Below are 19,188 nucleotides of genomic sequence, written 5' to 3' on the forward strand. Positions count from 1 at the left end.
TTCGAAATTTACAAACATGCGGCAGCAAGAGAATATTTCAGACTTTCCCAAACTAGACCGCGGTGAAACCATAAAATCTGGGCAAATTATTTGAAAATAGAGTTTAAACTTCCAGAAATGCAGTACAAAACCACACTTTTCGCTTTCTTCATTTATCACACAGAAAGGTGACATATGGTTGGTGCTCAGCTGTCGCATAAAACTTCTGAAGAGGGCTCGAGTGAAGGAGTCACTGGCACTGCAAGTGGTCATGAAAAAATTCCATTTATTATCATGTGGTGCCCTGTAGCCCATGTATTTCCAACGTGTACCTAATGGAAGGCATGATGACCTTAAGAGAGGTCCTGAAGCTAGGCCACAAGTAACAAATAATAAAATAATTATTCCGCATGACCATATTACAGGCTGCATACTGTTATGATGTATGATCAAGCTCTGCACGCAGTTTCTTTTTCATGTGTGTGGTACTGTTTGCATATTCTGACTTTTTCTTTCTCGAATGCATTCAAACTGTATTAAAAATTTCCATCATTCATGCACTGCAACCACACTGAAGAGCATCCTTCAGCGAGAGCAAGGCTGACAACTGTTCTTGTGCAAACCTTCAAGTATGGGTGACACTTCCAGAAAAAAATAGTGGCTCAATAAGTGGCGAACTCTACTGCATTTACCACACAGAAAGGATGACGATTGTATAACTGACCATTTTTAATTTCTAATTTGCAGGACTTTTCAAAAAATATTCGTACCTATCGCTTAAGTCTTCTGCAATAAACTTTGTGCTCATTGTGTGCCATTCTGCTTATTCATCTCTGCAAATGGAATGTCCCATGAATGCAACATATTCTCAAGGTCACTCGAGGTTTAGTAGCTGTTAAGTTCAATCTGCACATGTCACATTAACTGCAGTAGAACGCCACTATAGTAAACTCGGACATTATAAAAACTCTGATATAGTAAAGTGAAACTGAAGTCCCAGTTCATCTTCCATAGACGACTGTACATTTTTCCCCCTTTACACTAAAGACATTTTTTGGTAAAAATCGGTTATAGTAAAGTGCGCCTGGCCGCTGCGATGACTCCCACGATATGACATCGCCGCCCGTGCACTGCCTAGAATCGCGAGGAAAAGATGTTCTTGTATATAAAAACAAAAAAATAACGACGAATGTACTTTTCAGTGGCTTTACCACTAGGCTTAGCAGCATTCAGGAGGCCTTGGAGCCGTGAGGGAAAGCATGCAGCGTGTAGGGGAAAAAAAAAGTAAAGCTGTCTACAAACATGGAAAGGAGGCGGTGCGGTCCGTTCAGTAAGTAAGGGAGAGTAAATGTGCAGCAAGAAATACGAAAGGGGAAGAAATGGCGAATATTCATGGTACCATGCAGCACAAAGCATGAGGCAACAGAGGCAAGAAGTAGAGGTGCAGTGTGAGTGGTCTTGCAGCACTTGACTGCCATGCGCATGTATCAATTATTGCCTTTTAAAAAAAAGAAACAGCAAAAAGTGACACCCTGCTCATGCAAGGCTTTGATTTTTGCATGAAATCAAACTCTGTTGTATTCAGCCACGTTGTCCTTGTGGAGGTACTTACACTAAATGTAAAAGATTTTTATAACTGAAAAAAATTGCTCGAAGAGATGATCAGAGAGAGATGGAAACTATATCAGAGTGTTTTTTTCATTAAGCAACACGATATGTTCAGTAAGTGAATTTAACTGCCAGACAGCATCTTCAGGACCATATATCACCAAAAACAGGTATAGTAAAGACCCTGATATAGTAAAGGTTTTTGCTGGTCCCAGTCACTTCACTATAAAGGGGTTCTACTGTATCTGAAATAAAATAGCAGCCGCGCTTGCATCTTGTTCTAGTATTGCCATTATAAGAAATCAAGTAACCACAGCAACAGGCCACGACGAGGCATGAGAAAGCACCCGCAATCGCTTCACGGCTGCTGCTTTCGCCCTGCCCAATTTCAGCCTGTTAGAATCTAAAAACTGCATTTTCGATTCCAAATAGCAAAGAAAAAGACAATCCAAGTCCTAAACATAAATGACCATCAATCATTGCTACTTTAAATTTGCATCACCAAGAAATGGGCACGACCATATTAAACAACTTTTTTCATTTTAATGCTGTCTGTCCACGCAATTACTACACCGACGTTTGAGGAGGTTTCATCCTCTTCTGCCAAGAGACTTAACAAAGCCAAGAGCCAAAACAAAACAGCAGCAACGCAGAACACAGAGTGCTGCCATCATTACAAGGCAAGCGTCACCTTGTCGAGCTGGGCCATGACCAGCGTCTTGGAGGAGGCCTTGAGTTTCGAGGTGGCCCGTGCCATGGACTCGTAGCCCAGGTGCAGCATGCAGGGCAGAAGCAGGTCTTGGGCCTTCTTGCGCACCTCGGCACTGCGGTCCTCCAGGCACTGGTACACGTGGGGCAGGCACGAGGCCAGCTCTGCACCGGGCACCCCGCGAGCGTCACTTGCCCCCAGCCGCTCTGCCAGCCAGCCAAAGAGCTACACAACACAGGGACCCCAGCCCCCCATCAAGCACGTCAGTCTCCCTTTTTTCTGCCACGCCAAAAACGTGACAAGGACGGGCAGCAGCGAGCAAAACTAAAAAGAGACGAGTGGAAACAATGCGCAGTGCATACCTCGTCCACATTCCGTCAATAATTATGCCGGTGCTGCCTGTAGTTGAGACTGAGGGTCTCGAGCCTTGTTTAGAAGAAAGACAAATGACCCACTGCTTTTGTTCATTTAATGACAGCTGTCCAGCTATGACAGCTGCACCCAGATCCTTGCTGACTGCAACTGCTCTTCTTTAAGACAAAAATGTTCAAATGATTTTAAAACCTCCCTGCAAAAGTTGGTAAAATAAACAGAGAAAGAGCTTCAAAAGCAAAAGACTGTTTCACAAAAACCGTATGCCTCCTTGACAACCACCAAATTACAAGCATGCCACAAGAAAAAGAAATAAAAATATATATATACATAAAGTGGAGGGGCAATGTGACTGAGGGTATAGCCAACGGCAGCCTGTGAGAATGCTAGCTTATGTTTACATGTCGCACACAAAAAGAACCACACACCAAATGAATGTTATGCATGACTGGGGACATGTCACGCGGAGACAGGTAAGGCCGTGCGTGATAAGGGCCGGACAAAAAAAAAAAAAGCTAAATCATGGTGAAAGACCTTCCTTTCAAAAACTAACAAACCAAATAATTGGGAAGGTCATACAAACAAGAGAAAAATAAAGCAACAAAAGTACTACAAAAGTACTAAGTGTGAAACTCACAATGTAAGTAGAAGGTGCAAACACGGAACCAAAATACATAAGAAAAACAACAGAAAAACAGAGCCCTATTTTGTCTGCCTCCTAATGAAAGGTCAGTTGTATTTTTCTACAAGCACAGCAATAATAATAAAAAAAAAACAACCTTATAATGATATAATTTTTCTCTCATGTTGATGAACAAAATTTCAGAAGCTCAGCTCCTAGGATTGGGCCACTGAATACTGAACATACAGCAGGGTACTAAAACAGCTCAACATCATGCTTGCCCTTGGTAAAGAACTCTGATTAGGCAAAAACAGATAGAGGTCCTCCCTGGACAATGCAACCTTTTTTTTCACTCAAGCTGAATGCATAAGAACTGTACTGTAAAGTTCCTGGGTGCTGCCTGGTTTGGTTTGGCTTATAGGGTTTGACGTCCCGAAGCGTCTTAGGCTATGAGAGACGCCCACGGACGCCCCCCCGTTTCACCTAAATCGAAACGCAGCTGGCGGCGGTCGGAATAGAACCTGGGAACTCCTGTACAGTAGCCGGGCATCTTAACCCCACTGTACCACCGCGGAGTTTTCATAAAATAACCCAACTAGCTCCCACAGAAATCCATGCAACAAAAATTCAGCTGTTACACCAAAACTTTTAAGAGTTTTGGCTTGGGACATTGTGAATGTCACCTAACAATGGTGGTTTACCCAGTGCTGGCCTCTTGACTGCCTTCGGTCACCGCACATGAAACAGTGACAGCACGCAAGCCGAAGTGCGACTGCACTCCACTGACGCTCAACGACCACTGTATTTGGAGATTTCCAGTGTCATGCCTGCTAATGGGCATAGCGAATAGTGCCATGGTTGTTGGTGCAGTGCCACAGCAGCTGTGACGCTAGTTGCATATTACTGAAGGTGCAAAAACTGAAATTGTCATGCCGAACTCTCTGCAGGAGTTGCATACTCACTATACAGTAAAAGCTTAAAACCTCGAGATCGGAAAGAAAACATTCAAATTATTGAATCACTTAGAAAAAAACAGACAAACTACTTCTATCATGGCAAATTTATTCGGTGAAAGACTGGGTAATGGTTGCCTGTTTTTCAGATGAGAACAGCGCAATAATGACTACTTTTTGCATTTCCACCAGTTCACGCATGCTGTTGGGAGAGTCGCAGAACTGTTCGAAAACAGGTAGGGGCCTCCCCAGCATCCTTCATGGCGAGATGGTCTTCTGTGAGGAGGCTTCGTTTCACAATAAAGGAATGGCACTTGACAAGAACCAAGCACGGAGCAACTAGCAGGACAAACGAGCACTGAACTTCAACTTCATTTTGGTGATCCACACACCATATAAACCTCAGTGCTTTGTCCCCCTCCTGTCATAATGTATCCCTCGTAGCAACTGCCTCTTGCAAGGCAAGACCTCTTGGTTATTTTTTTGTCCCCCTCGTGCGTGTTTTTTCTGCAGGAAGGCCTATACATGTGGTTTGCAGATTGCCAAAATAAAGTTGCAGTTCAGCGCTTGTCTGTCCTACTTGTTCGTCCGTGTTTTTGCACTTTGCAAGAGTAGATTTAGTGCAACGGCAGAACCATGAGGATGGAATGAAAGAAACGCACAGCTCGTCTTCGTGGGCTGGTTCCTGCCTGGCTAATAGCTGCCATCGCCGCGGGCTGGCGCGAACCCCATAAAGGTGAAATTGCCACTATGTGGTTGGCCTATTCTCGGAGAAGAGACTGTCCACTTATTGCCACACCTGGTTTTCCATGCCCATCAGAGGAGCGCAGCTGACCGCGCAGAATGCAGTTCAGGTCTGAGTAAGGCTGTTTTGACAATTGCTTACCGCGCTGTGCAAACCTGGACACTGCTTACCCATGGCAGCATGTAGTTCAAATTATTCGTGCTGGGACAGACTCTTGTTTGGACCGACTGAATTAATTATACATAGACTTCCATGAAGCTTGTGAACCAAGTAGCACAGACAGTTTGAACTATCAATAAATAAATAACTAATAAATAAAATAAAAAATTTCAAATTCCTGAAGTTTGGCTTAAGGGGGGACGCGGGTCTTAAACTGGTCAAAAATGGCCGAAAAATTGATTTTGAGAAAAATGCATTTTCGGAATGTCTGTACCTTTGAGCACTAGCCTTCAAAATATCAACACTGAATTCGATCGGGAAATACGGTAAAATCGACTTTTAAAACGCCACGGGAGCCTCGAAATGGCCAAAAAAGTGGTGAAAATTGTTCGAACTTCCCGCGCGCGCCGCGGGTGAAGCAGCCGGCTGGCCGCCGCCATCTTGGACTTGTTTTGAAGCTTGTTTCTTTGTGCGCATTTTGCGACATCTCCAAATGACGTCGCTCAAACAGAACGACCACCGTCGCGGGTTTTCCGAAAGCCGTTTCCGGTCCGCTGATTGGCTGGAGCGCGCGCTCGCGAAGCGAGCCCCTCGTCTCGCGCTTCCCATTGGCAAGCGCGACTGACGCCATTTTTGTTTTGTTTGTAACGTTCTTCGTCGCGGCTGCTGCTTCGCTCGTTTATGATGCGCTTTCGCGATCGTTATCAGTCGTTCCCGCAGCCGGTGCTGGTCCGCCTAGCGAGTGCGCGTCGAAGAACGACTGCGGCGGCGCGCTGCCAGGGTCGCGCGGCGTGTTCTCGACCTAGCTGCAGCACGTCCGGCGGCGTATGGGCCTAGTGCGCTGGTATGGAGGCGCGACTGCTCCGGAACAAGTAGCGCCACCTCCCGCCGGCGCACCCATATGTGGTATGTCTGCTCGTCGAAGAGAGGCGGCGGAGTGAACGCGAAGTAATTCTCGGCAGAAACCTTGTGAGAAGAAAACTTTTGTCGGTCATTTCCTGCCTCGTGTCACACGCGTACATAACTGACACATGTACCATGTGTGCGTGTTGAAAAATAAACCAAAAACAAAGCGAAGAAAGCCGCTACCCATTCATGCCGTCTGGGAGAAGGCCGCCGGCGCTTTGGGCGCAGCGCATCGTCGGCGCGCGAGCGCTTCTGCTGGCGGCTCTACGGTTGTTTTTTCTCCTTTGAAGTAGGAATTCGGAACCCGAACAATATGGCACTTTGAAAGTAAAGACATAAATAAAACAAAAACTAAGCCAGTGTGCAATGCGCAGCACTGGCTTTTCCCCTCGGTGGCAGTGTATGTGGAAACGGCATGCTAGACCCCCCAGAAGCGACAGCCAAGAGCTGGGCTCCGTTGGTCAATAGAAAGGCTCTTAAAAAAAAAAAAAAAAAATCACGTCTTCCCCAGGACGGGACGAGCAGGCTGTATATGGAGATGTACCCTAAGGCGTCGGGCCTTGCGTGCACGTGCTTTTTCGGCGCTCGGCAGTTCTACCGTAGTTTTTATTTTCTACTCGATGCGTCGAAATAAGTGGTGACGGTTCAGTGCGCGGAAAAACAGCCATAGCTGAGCAAGCTCCACAGCGCGTGCTGTTCGGGGGATTTCGCGTGATCGGGAATGTTGAGACTTGATTTAAGAATAACTGCTTGGTGCGCGGTCAGAAACTGTACGAAGCCAGCACGTGCGTGGAGTGCGCGGGGAACTTCACAGTGCAGAAGGGCCCTCGGATATCTTCAGAAAATGCGCTAACGAAATGAAAACCGCCTTCTACGACGTCAGCTTGGAGGTAAGTTTTATTCGGCCCTTTCGGCGTCTTTTTACCACATATGTAATCCATTTTTTTCTATGTAGTTGTTAGCAAACCCACGCAATATCACGGATGCCAGTTGCGTCTGCAAGACCTGGTGCCACTGTTAACGATGCGACACTTCGCTCTCGTATGATTTCCAAGGAAACCGCAGAAAAAAAGAAAAAAAAAACTTGATTTTCGATTGCCTGCCGACGGTTTTTTTTTTTTTTTTAACTATTATGACACCCATAAACATAACAACAGATCGAGCTGTTAGTTTAAAAGGACGTTTTCTCTTTGCGGGGAGCCATGAACGTGTGTCAAGTCAGCAAGCGCGCACTCCTGCAATGTGCTTCGCTTTCCATGTCGTGCTTCTACGTCTTTCACGTCAGGCTAGGCTTCCCAAAAGCGAGCACCGAGAACAGCTGGAAACTAAGTCGTTAGAAAAAAAAAAAAAAAAGCTCTCGTTGGGCAGGAAGGCTCCGTGCTCTCTACAACACAGGCTGTGTCCGAAAACCTGCCAGCGCTGGTTACAACTTTTAGTAGTTGTTACGACTATTAGAGCTCGAGTTGGGTCCAGAAGTAAAATAAAAAAAAAAAGACCCGTTTTTTTTTTTTGTGTGCGTTTTTCGCGTGTTCCGCGCTCGATACAAACAAGCGATCGCTCGTGCATGCTTGAAAGAAATCTAGCGTCGAGTACTGTACAAAAAAAAAAAAAAAAAGTGGGAAATGCGCAGCCGAAACGAAAAGCAATGGGTGAGATATGAGATTCGAAATGACTAAGTAAGTACAGGCCCTTGTTTTAGTCGCTGTTTATTTTTTATTCTTACGGGGAACCAAAAAGAAATCGGAACACAGCGTCGGCGCTACCCACGGTTGCGGATCCAGACAGCCGCCTTTTACAGCGGCGCCTCCCAGACGGCGCCACATGTTCGGCCAAAGCTGCAGCGCACCAGGCCCATAATCGTTTGCGAGCGGTTCAGAGGCATCAAAGATAGCATCGATAGATTGAACTGTTCAGCTGATACTCATGGTCCTCACCGACGCTACCACTTCGTTGCTTTTTTATCGCGTCGCTTCAGACGACAGGCGAGCCTGACATCGCGCCGTTGCCCGCGTCCGCGTTCATTTTCCGCGGACGGTTTCGTTTTTTTTTTTTTTTCTTTTTCCTTTTTTTTTTTTTTTTTTTTTTTTTTTTTCAGATTGTCTAAGTAATTGCGTCGCTGCGCTCAAGGGGTGTGAAAGTTCGAGCTTTAGCTCCAGCAAGGGACTCCGCGTGCGGCCCTACATGCGCTGTACAGCAAAGTAGCAAAGTTTCATTCTGCAACATTAGCCAATTTATTAGGTCATTCCAGTATGCCGCTGGTGCTTTAGCCTTTAACTTTGTGCAGGTTTATTAATATTGCAAGACCGTTTTATCGTAATTTTGAGTATCTGTTTGCCTTGAAGGGCACTGCCACAGGCATATGAAGTTGTAAATAATGCTTCTCCCGCTGGTTCTAGTGGCGGTATATTTAGACTTTGTGGCAAGCTTTTACCAGTATTTGGGGAGGATACTGTTATATGTTTAGTATATAGCCTTCCTCATAAAGAACAAAGCCTCACAACGATTCCATTTATATTACCATAGCTGCAGTGTAGCAAAAGTTAAAGGTTGTCTCAAAATGCAAATACGTTTTTATCAGTGCTGTTTCTGGACACTGCACTCAGCCTTACTGTGCTTTTTCTCTACATTGTTGCTGAGTGACAATGACAAATTTAGCACCACTGCAGTCATATTGAAAAGATCAGGGGGTGATCCAACACTTACATCACTCTATCGAGATTTTTTCAAATTGCCATTAAAATAATATTGCATGTCAAAAAATTTTGCTGATTTCCTAATGGCATACACTACCTTGGCCATGGGTAATGGTGATAATTTTAGTTTTATTTGACATAATCAAAATCCAAAGACAGTTTTGGAAATGGGAAGAGCATGACATTTTTGGTGAGAAATATCACAGTGAGGCTACTGATTGTCCAAGTTATAATATGTGGTCAAACTTCAAATGCCGTTTTCTCAGTTTCATATTTTTGGTGGATCTCTACAGTCTTACGCAGGGTTTTGATAACTTCTTTTTAGTTCACACAAATAACTTTGGTACCATTTTCTTCAGAGAGAAATGAAGTACCCGATGACATTTTTAGTTTTTTAGTTTAGGCAATGGATAAATGTCAATTTGAGATTAGCTTAATGAGTTCGTTTCAAATAATGCAGCCTTTTACTCTCACCATAGTATGTGAGAATGACATGCCTTTTTGAGGAAAACGAAGGATGTCATCGGGTATGGGAAGACTTTGGCTATCAATCTATGAAATTAAAAGCAACGAAATGCAATGAGAAAGTTCATTAAAGCTGCATAAGAAATTAACTAATTATGCCCTGGACTTTGTTAGATAACTTTTGATCTAATACCACCAGCTCAATTATAATTACATTTTTGAAATCAGGAGAGAAAACCACATCTGTGTGCAAAGTTTCGTGAGATTCTAGCCATAACTAAAAAAGTTAGTTTTAAGACCCTTGTCCCCCCTTAACATTAATGTCTTTCACTGGAAGAAGTACATTTGCGCGATACGGCTCTGAGGGTTTTATCACCTGTTCACCTGATAAGCTTTGTCTTTCTTGCCATCAATTTTAAAGACACAATTCCTCAACTCTGGTAGGCAAGGATTGCGTACGATTAAAGCAGTCACTACAAAAACAGCGTAGAAGTGTGTGCGTGCCACAGCATCACCAGCTGCTCGTGCAGATAAAGCTACTGTAACAGGGCGTTCCAAATGTTCTGCGCATGCACAAAGACTGCAACAGCCACACAGTGCTGTGAATTCATAAATGTCTGTCAGAAAAAATTCCCCTAAACCTTCCGAAATGCGTTCAGAAAGCTACTACTAGAAGAACAAGACATACTACACTGCACACGCTAGCTCCAATTTTTGCAAAAACAAATCTTATAAGAACAGTTTATCCCCTAAAACTGTGAACGATTGGAATGAACTGCCACGAAATTTTTATGAATCAAACGACTTTCTAAAAGAACTGGAATGTCTTTTCAGAACAAAGGCTCCTTAAGTTGAACGGTGTTCTTGAATTTTGTCCATTTCATTACAGTGACCAGAGTTGAACTTTTATCCTCAGTTTTTCGTCCTTTTTGCTCTGTATTGCTCTATATTCCAATATTTTTGTTGTATTGCCTCTCCTGCTTGGGCCAACATATTGGCCTGCAGTATGATTAAATAAATAAATAAATAAATTCAAAACAATCATGCCATGCTCACAAAGTATTACAAGAACAATAACCATTACAAAAACAAACAAGAAAGAAATTGTAGCAAACGATGCACCATTATTTTACATACGGCATACAACTATCATCTTTCCCAGGTGGTGCAATCTTTTTCCATGGTCCCAACAGAAAAGTTAAGGGCTACAACAAAGCAGAAGCGAAAATGCTTACCTCGGATCGCAGCAAGGGGTTTTCTGCCTTGAGAGCGTCCTTGAGCATCTCGTTTTCAAAGAAGCTTCCAAGGCTGGCATGCGCTGACCATTCGTTGAGGCATGACAGTGCAGCCGCCCGCACCATGTTCTGATGGATAAAAGACCATAAGTATATAGCAGTACGTACCAAAATATTTGCACCTCAAAGTTGTGTTATCTCAAAGGGAGTAACTTGTTAATCAGGGTCATTCTCACAGGGGGAATCCACACAGCAATGCATCAGTCCGCAGGCGTAAGTCTGCTCTGTTAGTGCCGGGCTGTCACCACGTACAGTGCATAATACATGCAGCACTCGAATCTGTTGGAATGCCACCGTCGCCCTTCTCACTCTGCATACCCAAGCCCCGTTGTTCCCAGGCTGCACAGAATCACTATTCTCACCTCTCTTCTCAACGTACCAAAGTGTAGCTGCAAGTCATACGGACCAGCAAGCCCCAAATGAAAAACGCCATTTTGAATTGCCAAAAAGCAGACCAGGTGGTATCCGCAAAGTTTACGCTGAAACTGGAAGAAATGCAGAACTCTTTCAGCATTTTTTTTTAAGAGAGCAACTAGTACTCATTGATAACCACCCACCTAAGTGCAGCCATACGGTTACAAAGGAAAGCTATGCAGTTTCCTCAGAAACTTCGTAGCTAAAGAAAAATTCTCCCCGGTTCGGGGATCGAACCCGGGGCCACCACCTTTCCGGGGCAGTCAATTTACCACTGACCAGGATGGTAAGCAGAACAGATGGTAGGGCGAAAGCGAACTGATTAGAATATTTAGGGATTCCCTAAATATTCGATAAGCATTCATTTTTGCGCCAGGAGCACCTCCCAGACATCGAAACCCGAGACAACAGTGCCTATTTATAATGTGGCAAGATCATGACCCAGCAGCTCCAGTCCCATGATAGGCAGGATGATAATTTTACCCTTATTGCATTCCTCAATGTAAAAAGTAACTAAATAAATGATAGGCAGGTGATCGGAGTGCATGGCATTGATTTGCTAGAATTTATCACAAGCTTAAAGCAAAAAAAAAAAAAAAAACTATATAAACTATATAGTTTATATAAACTATATAGTTTATATAGTTTTTTTTTTTTGCTTTAAGCTTGTGATAAATTCTAGCAAATCAATGCCATGCACTCCGATCACCTGCCTATCATTTATTTAGTTACTTTTTACATTGAGGAATGCAATAAGGGTAAAATTATCATCCTGCCTATCATGGGACTAGTACGAACTATATAAGTGGTCAAGGTCTTTCGTTACGTGCAATTAAACGAGATTTAGAATGAGCACACAAATACATGCTGCCTGAAGGTTAAAAAAAAAAAGTTAAAGTGAAAGTTTATTAGATTGAACATATTGTTACATATATGCCCATAAAAATACAGACGAGGATCCCATAGTCATAAGACTGCACCAGGACCCTCGATAGATCACTACAACAAAATAAATAATAACAGCAAAGTTAGCGAAAGGTTATAATATACAAAACATGGCAAATCGATATTTTTACACAAAAACAAAGGCACTAACACAGGTATCAGACATTAAAAATATAAAACATCAGCAATTCAACAAATATTCCTTCAAGTTATTCTTAAATGTGGGCAAGGACATATAAGTTTTCAGTGTAAAGGCAATGAGTTCCAAAATGAAATGGCTGCAAAAGATGTCATTTTTCCATAATTACTAGTACAAACTTTTGGGAGTAGTAAATTGTTATTCACTGCAAATCTTGTAGAGTTATAGTTCAAAAGTAGTAATGGATTAATAAACTGGAATAGCTTAAGAACACGATTACAAGGTGATACTGAAAGAGCTGGTGGACTGATAAGATATGATGTTCATATAATAAGGGACGAGCGTTAGTGGAAAATGTGCTGCAGGCGATAATGTGGATGGCCTGATTTTGTATATGCTGTGCAGACAATAAATAGCAGTTGTAAGTATTTCCCCAAACGGCAATCCCGTAAGTGAGGCGACTGTGAATGAAAGCATAATACAGAGATAAGAGGATGTAACAAGGAAAATATGGGCGTGCTTTAATGAGAGCTCGGATGCCAAACATAGATATTTTTTTCAGATGAGTGATGTGGGCTGAGAATTTAAGTGCAGAATCAAGAATAACGCCCAGAAAGCTAGTGTTATCGGAAGCTGGGATAGTGTAAGAACAGAGGGTTAACGTAGGAGTGCAAGGAAGGATTTTCTGGCTACTTTTGAAGATTAAAAACTTTGTTTTAGTGGGGTTAATAGCCAGGTGGTTATGAAGACACTATTTTGTTATGTTACATAAAACGTTATTCAAATCAACAGTAAGATCATCAATGAACCTGTTCGATAATGACACGGTAGTATCGTCCGCGTATAAAACACAGTGAGTTGGACTAATAAAAGTAGGAAGGTCGTTAATATATTATATGAACAGTAAAGGTCCTAAAATAGATCCCTGAGGATAGCCTTGGTTAATAGTTTTATCTAGAGAGGTAGTTCCATTAATATTAATTATTTGTTTACGATCTTGTAAGTAGCTTTTCAGAAGGAGAGATACAGGGTCTACTATGCCATAACATTCTAGTTTCTGTAGCAAAATCAAATAGTTAATCGTATCAAAAGCTTTTGTGAAATCTAAAAACACAGAACCAACAAATTTGCCATTGTCAATGCCATGCTTAATAAATTCAGTCAAAGAGATAAGAGCCAAGTTAGTTGAACTGCCGGACCTAAAACCAAACTGACAGGGGGTAATAATATTAAATTTATTTAGATAATTGTCTAAGCAGCTGACTATTCATTTTTCAATTACCTTACTAAGGGATGATAATATAGATATTGGACGATAGTTATTGTTTGTCTGTCACCTTTTTTTGAAGACCGGAATGACTTTCGCTATCTTAAGGCAAGCAGGAAAAACGCCATTTTTTAAGATGAGATTAATAATATGACAAAGTGGTATAGAAACTAGATTAGCAACAAGTTTCAGGTGCCGTGAAGATATGTTATCAAGTCCAGGTCTAGTGTCCTTGAGACTATTAATAATCAACTAGATTTCACAAGAGGAGACAGGAAAAAGAAAGAAAGATTGATTAGTGCGTTTCAAATCTAGCTCCGGCGGAAGTGGAAGTCGGTTATGTGGCTCAGAAAAGAAGTCACTGAAAGCATTTGCGATGTCAAATGGCTCAGTGTAGACAGTACCATTGAAATTAATTTCAGTAGGGGCATTGTTAGCGCAGGGCAAATTGAGGAATTTGCTCAGGAGTCTCCATTGCTTTTTAGTGTCGTTAGCGTTTTTACACAGTTCGCGTTCATAGCAAGATCTTTTCGCGTGTTTAAGTAAGTTGTTCAGAACAATGGAGTATTTTTTGTAGCGGGCTTTCAAGGAAGCTTTAAAAGGCTGTTTCTTCGTTTTTCTGTATAAATTTTCTTTTCGACGCATGCTACTTAATAAACTATTTGTAAGCCATGGATTATGGGGAAATTTGTAATTCTTTTTAGATTTAAGTATTGTTGTGCTCTCAGATATGCAGTTGGAAAAACGGTGACAAAAACACTCCATTGCTCCCTCTGGATTGCTGGACAAGAGGCACGGAGACCAGTCTGTGTTACTGATAGCATTAACAAAATCTTCGTCGTTGAATCTGGAAGCGTAGAAAATTGACCGTGGAGGATGGGATGGTTTACTGTGTGTAACGAAAATAGGAAAATGATCCGTAATGTCAAGTTCAATGACCCCTGAGAGGGGAGAGGGTGATATATTTGTCAGGGCATGGTCGATTAAAGAAGAGGATCCACTGGAAGTACACCTCGTTGGAGCATTGATGATAGATTCGTAGCCGAACCCACTGAAGCAATCGGTATAGGAAACAACATTAGGGTTATCTGTATCTAAAATATTAATGTTAATGTCACCGAGAATTAAAACATTTTTGTTTTCGAAAGATAGCTTATTTAATGTGGTGTCTAATGCTAACAAAAATTCTGGGATTGATGAAGACTGTAAGCGGTAAATGCAGCCGAGTACCAACTTTCATGAGTCAGTGGAAAAAAGAGAATGGTTAGCTTCTATCCAAACAGATTCACATTGCAGTACATTCAGAGCGAGATCACATCTACGCTGGTAAGAAATTTCAGGGGAAATAAAAATTGCAGTGCCTTTGGAAGATACTTTGGAAGATACAATACTTTGGAAGATAAGATGTAAAACCAAATAGATTGCCATCAGAAGTGGAAAGCCAGGAAAGTGAGATGATAAAATTATCAATAGATTCAAAGTTCTTCCTGAGGCTACCTGCATTGAAATGAATCAGAGAATGACTACTATTTTCCAAGATATGAAAAAGCTTATCAGGAGATAGCGGGTGTCTAAGGTTTCAGCGCCGCCAGAAGCCATGAATGTGTATGAACTAGTGGAAGACCTGAAGGTCTGTTTCTGTGCTTATGCGGAAGACCGTGCTCACGTCAGTCTCACGCACAAGTATGTGATAATTGTCAGTCCAGGGATGCTGCCATTTCTTTTCTTTCTACAGCAACTTAGCTCTAGCAAACAGTTTCTTGTTGTCAAAGGTAAGGTGTTCATTTACAAAAATTGGGCAAGTTGAATTAACAGGGAAGCCAATTTGGTCTAATTGTAAATAAATTGAAAAAAATGTTTCTGAAGCCAACCTTAAAAACTTTGCTGTTGGTTTCGATTTAATCCCTTCTGGTTGCATCACCATTGTGTTTACTAAAGGTAAAGTTTACTAAAGGTAAATCGATAGTTTTACATCTGACACATCCTTTGACAATGACTGTGATAAAGGTCAAATGAAGTAATAGACCTCTGTCCACCCACCTTGCTGTCACCCAGAGCAGTAAACATGCCAGGTGCAAGAGTACGAACATAGGGTCCACAGTGAGGACCTAGGGCTGCACCCAGGCTCTGGCTTATGTTCAGGGCCTGGATAGCCTGAAACATTTAAAGAGAAAAACAAATGCTTGAGCACTTTCACCTTTTGACTATGGCTAGTGTTTGCAGCTATTGCTGCAAACACTAGCTGTAGAAGTTGCTGCATCAATGTGAGAGCCCAGTCAACTTTCAATGACGCTGTTTATACCTCCAGTCACCAATTAAGAATTTGAGATCCTCAATTTGGCCACGTAACACTGATTGCGCTCGACTGTGGTGCCCGAAGATGCAGTATCAAATCCCAACTGCGGCGGTCACTTTCCGATGAAAGCAAGAAGCAAGGCGCCCAAGTTTTGTGCGTCCAGAATTTCCGAAGCCTTCCACTAAGGTGTCTCTCGTAGTCTGAGTCTCTTAGTAATGTCAAACCCTATGAATCAAACCAAACCTAAAGGTCAAATAAAGAAATTACAAATGCTTGTCTAGTCTAATGTTAGTTTTGTTTGTGGGGTTGAACATCCCAAAACGACTCGGGCTATGAGAGACGCTGTAGTGGAAGGCTTTGGAAATTTCGACCACCTGGGGTTCTTTAACGTGCACTGACATCGCACAGCACACAGGCGACACGGGCGCCTCGCTTTACGCCTCCATCGAAAAGCGGCCGCCGAAGCCAGGATTCGATTCTGCATCCTTGGGAATAGTAGTCGAGTGCCGTAACCACTGCGCCACCCCGGCAAGGTCTAGCTCAATGTTGCTTTCCTCTCAAAGGCAAAGATGACCTATGGTTGGCCAGTGCATTGGTTGCAATTTCATGCCTTAGAGGGCGGTACTTGTACACTCAAAACCATGTTTCACACAATTAGTGCACGCTTTAAGCCTGACAACAGTCATCTCATACTGGCGCCACTCCTGAAGAATGCTGGTGCAGCAATGTGCCAAGACAAAAAAGGCCCCTTCTTAGAGCTCTTCTGACATCATCAGTGACTGAATTCATGTAGGACATTGTGCACCGAGGGAAAGCTGCACTCAAGAGCAGCTTTTCGTTTCGAAATTTTGTAGCGAGAGCTACACTGGCCACAATCTCGCCATTTCGCCGTGCCTGTTTGAAGAGAAAAAGGAAGAAGAAGGAAAAGACAAATAGCTTGGTAGCTAGCACAGGCGAACAACAAGAGCGAGTTGCTAGGACAGAAGGTTCGTTCGAACATTGTGACGGCGGTGTGCCCTGGAGTTCGACAGAGACGATGTCATGCCCCTAGCAGTCTTCTACACCCGAATGAGAATGCAAAGGGTGCTCATACGTGAAACGATTTCCCTATGTCATAAATAAAGCTGAAACCGTAGAGTAAACTACTATGTGCAAAAGTCATGTTTTTACTTTCAAGCCAAACTTAAGCGCAGCCATGCAGATTGCTCTCGCATAACTCCAGGTTTAACAACAAGATAAACCATAGTTAACATTTTGTGCTAATTCTAAAAAAAAAAGAAAAAAGAAAAACCTACTGAAACAACATTTCAGAATCAGAATTACATAAAAAAAAATCCTTTGGGAGTTAATTTGGTGGCTAAAGGATTAATAGCTGTTTGCCAGGAAAATAAAGCACATTAGTTTAATGGACAACAATAGGCACTCACAGTTTATAATAGACTGCCACAATGTGTAAAATATGCCTGTTGGTTTACTTTACCAAAAACCATGATGAGAAGGTGATGACGAGCTGCTGAAATGCATACAGTTTAACCCCAGCAATGTGTGCGATGAGCCTCTCCAGTGAGAAGGAAATGGGTGGCCCTTCCTGAAGTGCAAGCTGCTTTCTTCAGTTGACTGCCGTGCAATCCAAATATTCAATACTAGATGAGTATTAACCGTTCTGCCACTATTCGATCCCCACTGAAAAAATTTACGGCTTACACAATGCTACTCTTATCATTTTGTAATGCTTAAACAGTCTAGCACATATACATGCACATATAGCTGAACCCCGTTATAAGAGACGTGAATGTGACAGATAATCTGGTATAAGAGACACCATTCCCCCAAATGGTTGGCTGCCCTATATGACTTTCATTAATTGGACCTCTTTTTTAACAGACACTGGATGTAGAAGACTGAAGTGATGTTGACACCTCGGCACTGCCCCGATGCACGCACTTGCAGCCCATATACAACAGCCGTGTTGCTACGGAGACAAAGCACTGGGACGATGGGAATGCACTGCTTTCCAGTTCCGCATATGTCTGCTGCTTTTCGAAAAAAAAAAAAAAAAAAAATATTCTCGGAAGATCCCACCAGACTAAATATTGCTAGCGGCAGGCATGCCCTCGCGGAGAGAGGCAGTGGTCTCTGCTGTCTACAGCGTGAAAGTAAAATGTACACAAGTGATGCGGCTTGTAAAACAGAGAGAGGGCGTGCTGCGCGTCGAGGGGCTACGCTACGGCGGGGAGAGACGAGAGTTGGAGCTGCGACTGCAAGCAGTCACGTGGTTTGAAGTTACCGCAGTCGCCTGAGGGCTCCGCATATTTACAGGAAGTCGTGCGTGCCTGGCCCAGTACGACCAGTATGTTGCAGCGTACTGCGTGATAGCTAGAGTGTTTTTGTGTGTGTGTTGCATTGTATTGAAGACAAGCAAATACACGCCTTTTGTGCTACACTGATCTGCACCATCTGCTGAATGCCTTCCTGGAAGCCACTCCCGTCCACGAACAGACACCCAATACATAGAAAAGAACATTACTAAGGCAACTGGCAACAAATTAGCCTGAAAGTTTGGTACTCAGTCTTGCTTGTAACTGACATTTTAATAATACAGTCAAACCTCGATATAATGAACACGCATATAACGAATTATTGAATATAGCGAACTCTTCCGAAATATTTTTGTCAAACACATGTATTTTTAACTTCCCATAGTGAACGTGGTTCGGCATAAAACGAATATTACGAACTTCGCGACGCTAAGCACTACCTCACTTTAATAGCAGGAGGCAGGCTTCGTTGCACTACATGTGTGTTATGTGGCGCAGCAAACATTCAGGATTACCTCACAGGCGCTGACAGCGCCACAGATACCACGACGGCATTGGGAGTTGACAGCCGAAGAAATCTATGGCCTCCGAGATTACCTCCGCGTGCCTGTTTGTGCGCACGGAAGTGATCTCGGAGGCCATAAGAAATCGTTTGCATCTCACAATCGCCGACAGCGTCGCTTCAGCAGCGGCGGCAGCGGCACGATCGAATGTTGTTTTTTGCCTTTTTTGCACGGAGGAAGGAAACAACTTGCTCTTTTGGTTTTTGCGCCATTCGCGTTTTTTGTCAAACCGACGGCGTGGCCAGGCCGTCGTAGCGTTCGGCGGAGGCTGCATCGGTCGTCGTGTCGAGTGTGATGCGCGGGTGTGCGTAGTGCTGTGATGGCGGTGAACGTGAAAAAAAGAGCAGAACTGACGTTAAAGACCAAGCTCAAGATAAAGGCAGTTTACAAGAGGAGACTGATTGACACTCTTCTCGTGAAGCTTCTTATGAAGCAGGACTTGAAGATCGACTTGCTGGGAGCATTAAAGCGGCAAGGGACAGCGTGAAAGGCGAAACGATTGCCAACTGCTTTCGGCACGCAGCTTTTGTTCCAGCAGAGGCCCGCGCATCAAGTGACGATGGGGACGAAGCAGAAGCAGAGCTCTGCGAGCTCGATGAGGTGACATGCCCGCAACAATGACTGTAGAGGACTTTGTAGGCGGCGACGACATTGCGGCGACCACGGCTGTACTGACGGACGCCGAAATCGCTGTGGAAGTTTCTGAACATCCCGCAGACGAAGCTCAGGCTGACCGTGCA

The 19,188-nt window shown here is 43.2% G+C and overlaps 1 protein-coding gene across 1 annotated transcript in view; it reads right to left on the bottom strand.

Moving 5' to 3' along the window:
• msps (msps cytoskeleton-associated protein 5) overlaps positions 1–19,188 on the bottom strand; it is a 74,032-nt gene that overhangs the window by 37,827 nt on the left and 17,017 nt on the right. Inside the window, exons 12-14 of the mRNA XM_084600956.1 lie at positions 15,312–15,425; positions 10,447–10,575; positions 2,279–2,521 (exon numbers count right to left, since the gene is read on the bottom strand). Coding sequence (XP_084457082.1) covers positions 2,279–2,521; positions 10,447–10,575; positions 15,312–15,425 — 486 coding nt within the window. The remainder of the gene's footprint in view (positions 1–2,278; positions 2,522–10,446; positions 10,576–15,311; positions 15,426–19,188) is intronic.

This window comes from Amblyomma maculatum, chromosome 4, assembly GCF_055883805.1.
Source record: "Amblyomma maculatum isolate TAMU_Amacu chromosome 4, ASM5588380v1, whole genome shotgun sequence".
In the NCBI taxonomy this organism is placed as follows: domain Eukaryota; kingdom Metazoa; phylum Arthropoda; class Arachnida; order Ixodida; family Ixodidae; genus Amblyomma; species Amblyomma maculatum.